This window comes from Thamnophis sirtalis, unplaced genomic scaffold (genome assembly GCF_051295495.1).
Source record: "Thamnophis sirtalis isolate CommonGarterSnake01/CBP01778 unplaced genomic scaffold, rThaSir2_p1.2 scaffold_7, whole genome shotgun sequence".
Lineage (NCBI taxonomy): Eukaryota > Metazoa > Chordata > Lepidosauria > Squamata > Natricidae > Thamnophis > Thamnophis sirtalis.
Genome location: NW_028261387.1, coordinates 87,915,204 through 87,927,618, shown reverse-complemented (window position 1 = coordinate 87,927,618; position 12,415 = coordinate 87,915,204). Strand labels below are relative to the sequence as shown.

At 44.7% G+C, this 12,415-nt stretch overlaps 1 protein-coding gene across 1 annotated transcript in view; it reads left to right on the top strand.

Moving 5' to 3' along the window:
• Window positions 1–12,415, top strand: part of LAMA5 (laminin subunit alpha 5) — a 226,944-nt gene that overhangs the window by 162,772 nt on the left and 51,757 nt on the right. Inside the window, exons 42-50 of the mRNA XM_087720561.1 lie at window positions 1,369–1,482; window positions 2,482–2,609; window positions 3,626–3,706; window positions 3,863–4,077; window positions 5,611–5,711; window positions 6,698–6,878; window positions 8,355–8,498; window positions 10,470–10,621; window positions 11,132–11,242. Of these exons, the coding sequence (XP_087576687.1) occupies window positions 1,369–1,482; window positions 2,482–2,609; window positions 3,626–3,706; window positions 3,863–4,077; window positions 5,611–5,711; window positions 6,698–6,878; window positions 8,355–8,498; window positions 10,470–10,621; window positions 11,132–11,242 (1,227 nt within the window). The remainder of the gene's footprint in view (window positions 1–1,368; window positions 1,483–2,481; window positions 2,610–3,625; window positions 3,707–3,862; window positions 4,078–5,610; window positions 5,712–6,697; window positions 6,879–8,354; window positions 8,499–10,469; window positions 10,622–11,131; window positions 11,243–12,415) is intronic.

Sequence of the window (12,415 nt, the reverse complement as noted above, 5' to 3'; positions counted from 1 at the left end):
TTCATTATATAAAGTCAGTTATATAAGTCATTTAGAATTCATAATATGCTGCTGTAAGCTATTTTGGAATGGAAATTTTTGATTCCCATGTTCTATGAAAAATCCAGCGTTGGTGAAGCTGTAGTTGACAGATGTTGCTGAGATAGATAAATTAACTTCTTTTATCAGAAACTATCTATATTTATTGGTGACTAGAACTCAGGAGAGGGTTTTCTTTGAATAATAATGAAAAAATAAACTTGTGATTTCTGATAGATTATAGAAAAAAGAGCATTATGATGTAACTTTAGAGAGAGAGAGGTTAAGATCTATTTGTACTTACAAGTCCCGTGAAAAATATCAGAAGCTGCTTCTATCTTTTTTTCTTTTCTACTTTTCTTTTCTTCTTCAAGTTTTTTTGTCTTCCACTTTTTGTATCCTCTTTGGTTTTTTTTATTTTTCTTCTTCCTTTATATTCACTAGTATTAGTTTAAAAAAACTGTTTTAGTAATAGATATATGACAGCAGTAGCAATTCTTGTTCCATTTACACACACGCACACAAAATAATACTCTACATCTATATCTATATCTAATATATCTATATACGTACTATATACTGTGTTTCCCCGAAAATAAGACAGGGTCTTATTTTCTTTTGACCCCTGAAATAACCACTTAGCCTTATTTTCAGGGAGATCTTATCATTTTTGAGGTGCAGCATGCAGCGAGCATGGTCACCTCAGGGCTGCTGCTATGTTGCAATATTTTGGGGGAGGGCTTATTTTTTGGGGAGGGCTTATTTTAGCGCATGCCCTCAAAAGCCCGATTGGGCTTATTATCCGGGAGGGCTTATTTTCAGAGAAACAGGTATCTGTAACAAATCTGTCTGTCTTATCTGTCTATCTGTCTGTCTATTGCCCATCTACAGTATATCCCAACTATCCATCCTTCTATCATCTGAGATAATTCTGAATATCTCTATTCATACCTGTCAATCTACCTGACCTATCTTTGTCTCTCTCAAACACTCACTCACACATACACACACACACACATACCCCTATTCTAGCACTGATGATGTTACCTTGTTTATGTAATGAAATGTCTGCAAGAAAACAAGCAAGCTCAGAGAGCACCAAGCACCCCACCTATCTATTTATTTTCTTTCTTTCTTTCTTTCTTTCCTTCCTTCCTTCCTTCCTTCCTTCCTTCCTTCCTTCCTTTCTTTTTGTCGTTGTCATCATTATCCTCTCCAAACTGAAAAACCTCAGGAGGAACTTTCCAATAAGTTGAGGAATGTTAAGGGCTCCCATCTCCTTTCAGGCATTCTGTCTCAAATGCCTTACACCGATGATGGTCTGAGGCATATTATCTCCTTTGCAATTAGGAATGCGCTCCAGGCTATTACAGAGACATCAAGGGTCTGTTTCTTGGGAAATGCATTCCATGTGACTGCAATGGCCATTCGGATCAATGCCTCCCGGGATCTGGAACATGCCTTGTAAGTAAAGAAAATGATTGTTCAACTCCGTTTACCTCAAAGGTACTTTCTCCAATAAATGCTAATGATTTATTTACTTCTGCAGATATAGCAGAGGCAGAGATAATAGTAGGGCTGGTAGCCTGAATCTAGAGCAAGCAGAAATTTTCCAGGATACTTGCTTTGTTTTTTATTTATTAAATTTATATGCTACCCATCTCCCTGATAAGACGACACTTGTCCCTTTTCCACATTATTTTAAGTTATTTAGATGGGTTTTTCCTGGGAATTTATTTATTTTTTTACTTCCCAGTTTGTTTCCAGCTGTGGCATTCCTTGGAGTTCCTCATCCAAATTCTAATCAACACTGGTCCTACTCTGAGTTCAATTAAGGTCAACTACCACCTGTTGGAGCTTCCTGTAATTATTATTTTTTCTTTTAATAGCCATCTGGTGCTCATGGCATCAGATGGAACTTTCTCTGTCTCAAGTAGTCAGGATCCTTTGAGGGGAAATATTTTGATCTGTTGGCCAAGTGTTACATGCAGTAAATCTATCATATACTCTTATTGTAAACAAAATTATAGGAAATGCACTGAAGATTAGAAGAATACCGACTCAAAGAACAAGACTAAGGAAACAAGATTTAAACTCTGATAACACATCACAATAATAAACACATTCAGACACGGACCTAACTCAAATTGTTTTGGAACTAGACCAGATATTGAATATAGGTCTATGTTATCGGTGCTTCTCCCCCATTGCCTAATTTTTTAGCATCCTGTCTGAGGAACCAAGTACTTCTCTGATTATTCTATAAAGCATAATTTCCCATTCCAGCCACACACACACACACACCCTGCAAAGATAAAAGACAAAATCATGGGTCTGTTGCCAGGTAAGGAGTCTTACCTTATTTTTGAAGATGCAGCCAGATTTATTCTAAAAGGATGTGAAGACAAAGCATGAATAGTTTGAATATGTGAAATTAGTGTCATTAATTTTTTTCCTCTGTAGAATTGCCAACACAACACAGAAGGTGATCATTGCGAAAGGTGTAAGGATGGTTTTGTGGGCAACTCTTCCCTTGAGGAACACGTGCAATGCATAGGATGTCCCTGCCCTCTTTCAGTTCCCTCTAACAAGTAAGTATCTTCCATGCATATAGTCCTTTTGATTCTTTGGCAACAACATGTGTTAGCTTCTAATTTGCATATGGAAAAACATGCAGGTAGTCCTCAACTTAAAATAGGAGCTGTGGTGGCGCAGTGCTTAGAATACAGTACAGGTAATTCTCAACTTATGGTTCATTTAGTGACCATTCAAAGTTACAACGGCACCAAAAAAAGTGACATGACCATTTTTCAGAGTTACGTGACCTTTTTGAGCATGTGATCAAAATTCAGATGCTTGGCAACTGACTTGTATTTATGACTGTTGCAATGTCCCAGGGTTGTGTGATCACTTTTTGAAACCACCTGACAAGCAAAGTCAAGGGGGAAGCCAGATTCACTTAACAACTGGATTAGAAACTTTTCAACTGCAGTGATTCGCTTAACAGCTGTGGCAAGAAAGGTCACAAAATGGGACAAAACTCACTTTGCAACTGTCTCGCTTAGCAATGGAAATTTTGGGCTCAATTGTCGTAAGTTGAGAACTACCTGTATTTATTCCGTAAGAATCATAGGGACTCTGATGTAATTATGACGTAGCTATCAATGATCCGACTAGCGTACTCAAAAGAAGTAGACACTCTCGGGATCTTTGAATCCCCCAAAGTATCACTTTATTGGATACACCATCTTGGAACTGCAGAAGCAAACACCAGTTCTGGTTTTCCGGCTCAAACGTTTACTTAGTTAAACAATAGATTCCCTTTCCCCCTACACCTGGGTGTTCACATTGTCCAATTGTAAGACTTCCTTTTGTTATGGGAACAGTCCATGTCTCCATCTAACACCTCCAGCAGTGACCTTGGCTCTCATGGTACGTAGATAAAAGCTTAGCATTCCATTCTCCCCCCCCCTCCCTCCTCCCGCTTGAATGACAAGATGAAAGCCATAGAAGCAGCTCAGAAGAAGTAAAGCATTTCAATGTTGACAGTAGCTTTATTTGTTGCAAACTTTAATAGCTCTTTCCTCTTCCTTTCCCACATTTTTAGCTTTGCCACGGGATGCATCTACAAAGGCTCCACCGCGCAGTGTCTTTGCAAGCCTGGTTATGCCGGATTTTCGTGTGAACGGTACAGTATATAACTTGAATTTCAGCTGTTCCGACTTGGTTTGCTTAAGATCCAATCCATGTATGTTGACTGCTCAGTTCTCCACTGGTGCAATCAGGCCACCAGCAATGGGACTTCACACCGCAGCCCTGTAAGACCTCCTTCTCTCCTCCAAAGATGTGCTCCAGGTTACTATGGAAATCCTCTCGTGATTGGCAGCTCCTGCCAGCCCTGTGACTGCAGCGGGAATGCTGACCCGAACATGCTCTTCAGCGACTGTAACACGTTGACAGGGGCCTGCACCGGGTGCATGTACAACACTGCAGGGCCCCGATGTGAAATGTGTGCGCCTGGATTTTACGGTGATGCAGTTGTAGCAAAGAATTGCACCGGTAGGTTTTACAACCAGTCTCTTTCCTGGTTGCATTCACACACAATGATGTGTTTAAAAAAAATGAAATGCTAGTCTCAAAGGTGATGTCTAACAGTCTTTATATATATATCTTACATTTACGGTATTTTCTGAGCATAAGATATACTTTTTCCTCCCTAAAAGAGGGTGAAAATTTGGGTGCATCTTATACACCAAATGTAGCCCTGCCCACCTGCCGGTTTCCACCCTTTGGTCTTTGCCTCCTTGCAGCAAACAGCTTGTTTCAGCTTCAGCACAGCCTGATTAGCACAAGCAGCTGATTGTTGGTTGGATCGGCCTCCCAACCATCAGCTGTTTCAGGATGCAGGGATTGCCTATTGCCACCTCCGTGCTCCCCATTTTCGGTCTCTGTATCCCATTTTTGGCCTCTGCGCACCCCATTTTCTGCTTATTCTGATCCCCGCTGCCCGGAATGGGCAGAAAATGGGGCACAGAGTCCGAAAATGGGCATGTGGAGGCCAAAAATGGGATGAGGAGGCCAAAAATGGGGCACACAGAGGCGGCAATAGGCAATGGCAATCCCTGCAGCCTGAAACAGCTGATCGTAGGGAGGCCTGACAATCAGCTGCTTGTACTAATCAGGCTGTGCTGAAACTGAAACAGGCTGTTTGCTGCGAGGAGGCAAATTGCTAGGAGGCAAAGGCAGGTTTTTTTCCCCTTGTATTCCTCCCCAAAAGCTAGATGCTAAGTCTTATACTTCGGAGTGTCTGATACTCTGAAAAATATGGTATATCCAAATGTTTTTACCCTTTTTATTCAAGGTAGTTGCCAGGGCTACTTGAAAGGACAAAAAGAATAAAAATTCTTTCAGTTTCCCCCATCTAAACTTGATGAAATATTTTTTTCTCTCAATAGAAAATACATGTAGTCCTCAACTTACAACCCATTCATTTAGTGACTATCTGAAGTTATAACGTCACTGAAAAAAGTGACGTATGACCATTTTTCATTGCCTCGTCCCCGTGGTCGTACAATCAAAATTCGGGCACTTGGCAACTGGCGGGTATTTATGACGGTTGCACTGTTGTGGGATCGTGGGATCACCATTTGTGACCTTCCCAGCTAGCTTCCAACAAGCAAATCAATGAAAGAATTTGCTTTAATGACCACATGTTTCGCTTAAGAAGTGCAGCATTTCACTTAACAACAGTGGCAAAAAAAATGTCATAAATGCGGCAAAACTCACTTAACAGCTAAATTTGGACTCAGTTGTGGTCATAAGTCGAGGATTAACTTGTAATGCTGAAGCTAAGGTGTAAATACATTGGTCAAATTTTATGTACTTTATTAGAAATAAAAATAGCACTTATATACCGCTTAGCCTGGCTTTTACAGCCCTCTCTAAGAGGTTTACAGAGTCAGCCTCTTGCCCCCAACAATCTGGGTCCTCATTTTATCGACCTCGGAAAGATGGAAGGCTGAGTCAACCTTGAGCCGGTGAGAATTGAAATAGAAGTCATGGAATCTTTTAAAAGTCTTTGTCTCCTTGTAGAGTGCAGCTGTCTGCCATGTGGGACGGACTGGTGTGATCCTAAAACTGGCCAGTGTCAGTGTAAGCCTGGAGTGACAGGTCAGCGCTGTGATCGCTGTCAGGTAAGATAGGCCGATGACTCCCTGATCCTTAAATTCTCTGGGGTGTATCACACAGGCACTGTGGCTTGTTGTGGCTTTGTCACTGTTCTGTTAACAGGTACACACTGTTGATTTCAACTTCTGTACTTGCAAATAACAAACATCAACTATTCCAGGCGTCCCCATGTAACTGGGTTTTTTCTCTCTTGCCCAACCAAACCAGAATGATTAGCGTTGAGTGGGCATGGAATGGTAGAACATTTTCAACTTTGATTTAAACAACTATAGGGGAAATGCAACGTCAATCAACTGAATAGAAAAAAAAAACCTATCCAATGGTTGAATCAAAACGAGCATTTTATTGAATAAGATAACAGAGGTGTTGGGCTCTAACTCTATTCCTTCAGTTTGTCCTATAATTTGCAGTGAGCATCTATTGCCAGGCTGTCCCAACTTTGGCAACTTTAAGACCTTGACTTCAACTCCAAGAACTCCCCAGCCAGCATGATTCACCAGGGAATTCTGGGAACTGAAGTCTGCAGACCTTGAAGTTGCTAAGGTTGGACACCCCTGATCTAGAACTCAATGTCCCGAATGGAGATGGTCAAGATATCCTGTATTAATAGGTGCTATCTTTCCTTCCTTCATCCCATTTGCCTGGAGAGATTCTTCAGAATGATTTACCACCCTTCTTTGAGTGCAGAGCAGCTTCTATAAACCACTGTTACCATCATCCTCTTTTAATGACCCCATAATCCCTTGTGGGGTAGAGTCTGAATGCAACTGAATGGAACTGAGTGTTTACTGGCCGGATGCCCTTCCTGTCAATGCGGAGTTTATTTCAGTGGATATATTCTCATTGTGCTCAGAGAGAGGAATATCTGCCTCTACTTAGAATCAAACTCACAGCCTAGAGGTGGAGCAAGAGCCACCGCACCAATCCTGTAAACCACTGTTATAACTAATAATCCAGATGCAAAAAACACCACTTTTTTTTTCCTTTTTAGGAAGGCTATTATGGCTATGAAACCTGCTTGGGCTGCCAGAGGTGCGACTGTGACATTGGGTCAGTGAACCCCAATTGCCATGCCCAGAATGGCCAGTGTGATTGCCGTCCAGGCGTCAGCGGTCCTCGTTGTCAGCAATGCTCCCCTGGATATTGGGGGCTCAGTGCAGATGGCTGCTCCAGTGAGTTCCTTTCCTAATGCTTAGGTCTTGCCAAGAGAAAACTCAGATTTCCCCCCCACCCCCCTCAATCCTGAAACAGAGGGCACATACCATATTTTTTGGACTATAAAACGCACCGGATTATAAGATGCACCAAGATTTTGAACAGGTAATTTTTTAAAAAACCTTTTAAAAAAAGGTTTTGCCCTCCCCGGCCCCCAAGAGCACTTTGCAGCCCCCCCCCCAACTCTCTGCACATCCATTTTTACGAAAAACAGGATGGGTTGGGTGGGATGCTGCATTCAATGTACAAGATGCACCCAGATTTTCACCCTATTTTTTGGGGGGGGGAGGTGCGACTTATACTTTGAAAAATACGGTACCTTTTCTTCCTCTTTAAACGTTCCATTAGATTAGAGAATAAAATTCAAAATACAAAAGCAAATAGGAAGCGGGGGGGAGAAGGGGAAAGAAAAGTGAGGGCGGACAAGGGCTGAGGGCAAAACAGCATCGACTTTTCTGACTTCCTCTGTTGCAGTAAAATAAGGCATTAACATTGTAGAAAGTTAGCACCCACCCCTCTCCTAAGCGAATGAAATATTCTAGGGAATATCAAAAAGGCAGAATATTTCCCCTAAAAGAGAAATAAAAATCTTAAATGAAACAGAAACTCGGCCTCAGCTCCCTGCCCCCAGCAGATATTTTGGTGCCGAAGATTATTGTCCAGCAGGGAATAGAGTAGAATAGCAGAGTTGGAAGGGACTTTGGAGGTCTTCTAGTCCAACCCCCTGCTTAGGCAGGAAAACCCTACACCACTTCAGACAAATGGCTATCCAATCTCTTCTTAAAAACTTCCAGCGTTGGAGCATTCACAACTTCTGGAGGCAAGTTGTTCCACTGATTGTTCTGTCAGGAAATTTCTCCTTAGTTCTAGGTTGCTTCTCTTCTTGCTTAGTTTCCACCCATTGCTTCTTGTCTTACCCTCAGGTGCTTTGGAGAATAGCTTGACTCCCTCTTTTTTGTGGCAGCCCCTGAGATATTGGAAGACTGCTGTCATGTCTCTTGTAATCCTTCTTTGCTATAGTCATGAAACTAGACCTACCCAGTTCCTGCAACCGTTCTTTATGTGTTTTAGTCCAGTCCCCTAATCCTCTTTGTTGCTCTTCTCTGTACTCTTTCTAGAGTCTCCGCATCTCAAACTCAATTTGTTGCAAGTGCAGATAGTTCTCAACTTACAACCGTTCGTTTAGTGTCCCTCCAAAGTTAAAACAGCAATGAAAAAAAGGGACTTATGACCAGTTTTCACAATTCTGCAGCATCCCCGCAGTCATGGAATCAAACTTTGGCTTGTATGTACGATGGTTGCAGTGTCCCGGGGTCTTGGAATTGTCACCTGCAACCTCCCTAGGGAGCACTTACATTAATCCCATGCCGGTTAATGCGAACCGAAAGACAGTCCTGCTTGCAAATCTTTGCCCTTCCATGTTCTCTCAACAGAATGCCAGTGTAAAGGAGGCTCCTGCAACCCCCGCACAGGTGAATGCACCTGTACCAATGGCCTGACAGGGAAGCAATGTGACACCTGTATAAAGAAGCATGAGATCCCCGTGGTGGATGGTCCAGACAACATGAGATGTGAAGGTTAGGCGTCTTCTTTCCTCCAGTGTCTTGCTCCCAGCGATGTCTGTTTTGGGGGTCTTCCTGTAATTCTCTATATTGACTTGACGCTGATTGCAGGAACCACTCTCCTGCCTGTCCCACTGAATAGCCAAACTGAGAATGACTCAGAAATCCTGCATGTAAATCTTGTAAGGTTTTAACTTGGCTCCATGCGCTGAGTGGCCTTGAGAAATTTTATGAGGGCTGTCAAAATGATTAGTTAAATGTAGATAAATTGTTAGCCTCCATGTATTAATAACTAGCCAATAACCCGGTGTTGCCCTGGTATTTCTTTATAGGGGGAAAAGGTCTGGACCAAACGTAATTTCTAATGTTGGATTTTCCCCCTTACCAAAGGGAGTAGTGGAGTAGTGTGAAGCCGTTACCATGGCAACTCCACTGCTCTGCACAGTAGAAGCCATTTTAAGGCGGTACAGTAGAAGCCATTTTAACGCACAACAGGCTGTATCTTACCAGAATACACACCCTGAGGGGTGTTAGGGCTGTCTTACCCCCCACAGTATTTTTTTCCAGAGAATAAGTCATCTGTGTACCAAGTTTGGTTGAAATTGCTCGCGGCATTCCAGAGTTATGCTGGAAAACACACACACACACATTTAGATATAGATATAGAGTCTTATTTGAGGGGTCCTTGGTGCTCTCTGAGCTTGCTTGTTTTCTTGCAGACATTTCATTACCCAGCTAGTTAACATCATCAGTGGATGATGATTACTGTAACACGCTCTACATGGGGCTGCCCCTGAAGAGTGTTCGAAGACTACAGCTGGTCCAGAACGCAGCCGCGCAAACGATATGGGGTGTATCTAGATACACCCATATTACACCTATCCTCCGCGAGCTGCACTGGCTTCCTATTGGTCTCCGGACGTGCTTCAAGGTGCTAGTCGTTACTTTTAAAGCCCTTCATGGTTTAGGACTGGCTACCTGAGAGACCGCCTCCTGCCACTTACCTCCCAACGACCAACAAGATCGCACAGGTTGGGCCTCCTCCGGGTGCCGTCAACCGGACAATGCCGGCTGGCGACTCCCCGGGGGAGGGCCTTCTCTGTTGCTGCGCCGGCCCTGTGGAACGACCTACCTGCAGAGATCCGGACCTTTACCACTCTCCCGGCCTTCCGTAAAGCTGTCAAGACCTGGCTGTTCCGGCAAGCCTGGGGCTGTTGATTGATATCCAGCCCCACTTAGATGGAATGGGTGATGTGAATTTTAATACTGTATTTTTATGTTTTAATTCTGTTTTTTAAATTTTTTAAATTTTAAATGTTTCTTGTCTGTTGTGAGCCGCCCAGAGTCCCTATGGGAGTGGGCGGCATACAAATTCTAATAAACTTGAAACTTGAAACATGATAAATGCGACTAGGTAACATCATCACTGCACTGATGATGTTACCTAGTTGGGTAATAAAATGTCTGCAAGAAAACAAGCAAGCATCGAGGACCTCCTCATGTCAACCCCGAGCTACAAATATTCTCCTTTATTGGTAGTCTTAATTTCTGTGGTTCGTCCTGAAGTTTTGGGTTGCTGAAATTTAGGTTTTATCAATGGAAGAGGACATGTGTAGCTCAGGGTTGAATTGCGGGGTCTCTGAGCTTGGTGGTTGGAGAGTCTCAATCTGGATAGTTGAGATACTCCATTGACACGTCCTACGGCTGTGATGACAAATCTATGGCATGTGTGCCAGAGGGGGCACACAGGGCCTTCTCTGTGGGTACATGCGGTGTCACCAGCTGCCGGGTTCCAGCACGCTTGCACACCAGCCAGCTGCTCTCATCTGGTTTCTGGCATGCACATGCGCTGACCAGCTGGCCAGCGCGCACATGTGCATCAGCCAACTGATCTCTTCTGGGTTCTGCTACTCCAGTTTACGGAACATGGTGCTGAAAAAGTTAACCATCACTGTCCTAGGGCTTACTTTCCTCTCTCATTAACAGCTTGTGATAGCTGTGTGCTGCTCTTGCTGGAAGATCTCCAGGAGATTGAAAGTGACTTCCCTGCCCTGGAACATCAGTTGACAAGTCTCAACACCACCTCCATTGCCTGGGCCCGCCTGCACAGCATCAACGGCTCCATGCAAGCCATTACCGTATGTGGAGGTTTCCCAGTTCATTGTTCCTCTTCTGATGAGTCTATAAAATTCTAGAGCCGGGATGGCGAACCCAGGGCACGAGTGCCACAGGTGGCACGCGGAGCCCTCTCTGTGCACACGCAAGCCGTTGCCCCCAGTTCAGCTCCTCCCGCCGGCCAGCTGATTTTTGGTTCTCTGCCATGCATACATGGGGGGCAGGGCGCACGTGGGAGACATTCACACATGTGTGGGGAGGGCGCTGGGGGCAGCCCCCCGCACCCTGTTTTTGGTCCCAGGAGGCTTCGGGGAGGCCTGCTAGGCCCAAAACAAAGCATTGGGGGAGGGCTTTGCACGCACGTGTGTGGGGGGCGGAGAGGGCTGTTACGCGCGCATTGCATTACGGGTGTGGGCACACGCACACACACTGTTGCACGCACATGCACACTTTCGGCACACGAGGAGAAAAAGGTTAGCCATCACTGTTCTAGAGGTTCTAGATTTACTTTTCACTTGCTGCTTTCCTCACAGAGCCAGGTGCGCGAGTACCAGAGGTCCATCCACAAGGTGAGGCAACACGCCGATGAATTGGAGGAAGAGAACACGGATTTTGTTCAGGATCTGAACGCGCTTCAGCACAAGGTACAGCCATTTCCCCCTCCCCCCTCCCTTTTTCTCTTCCTATATTTGTACAGGTAGTCCTCGACTTACAACAGTTCATTTAGTGACCATTTGAAGCCACAACGGCACATAGTTCCGTTTTTCACACTTACCTAGGACCGTTGCAGCCCACACACCCCACAGTCACGTGATCAACATTGGGTCGCTTGGCAACTGGTTCATATTTACAATGGTTGCGGTGTTCTGGGGTTGCATGATCCCCTTTTGCGACCTTCTGACAAGCAGAGTCAATGTTGGGAAGCCAGATTCGTTCTACCATGCTACTCACTTAACAAATGCAGTAATTCACTTCTAACAACGTTGGCGGGAAAGGTTGCAAAATGGGGAAACGCTCACGTAACAATTGTCTCACTTAGCCACAGAAATGCTGGGCTCCGTTGTGGTCGTAAGTCGAGGACTACCTGCAGGGGTGGGTTTCAACCGGTTCGCGGCGGTCCCTGCGAACCGGTTGGTCACCGAACCCGGAAGTAAGTAACTTCCGGGAACGGCGAAGGCCCCCCCCCCCCGCGCCCGCGCGCGCCCCCGCGCCCGCTCCTTACCCGGTTTTGATGAATTCTGCACTTCCACGCATGCGCAGGACGCATACAGCGCCTGCGCGATCCTCCAGGAGCAGCTGGAGCATCGCACAGATGCTAGTACGCACGCGCGCGCTGCACGCGTGCGCGAGGACGCCGCTGGCCTCGTTCCAACCGAACCGGTTGGAACAGGGCGAGAAACCCACCCCTGACTACCTGTATTACAGCTGGAAGAATGGCAGAATGTGCAAGGTACTTTAGTGACGTGACCTGCTAACTGAATCAGAATCAGAGTAGAGCTGGAAGGGACCTTAGAGGTCTTCTAGTCCAGCCCCCTGCTTAAGCAGGAGACTCTATACTATTTCAGACAAGCGACTGTACAGGCTCTTCTTAAAAACCTCCAGTGATGAAAGGCTCACAACTTCTGAAGGCAAATTGTTCAATTGTTTAATTGTCCTCACTGTTAGGAAGTGACTCCTCAATTCCAGGTTGATTCTCTCCTTAATTAGTTTCCATTCATTGTTTCTTTTCCTGCCCTCTGGTGCTTTGGAAAATAAATTGACCGCCTCTTCTTTGTGGTAGCACCTCAAATACTGGAATACTGCTATCATGTCTGCCC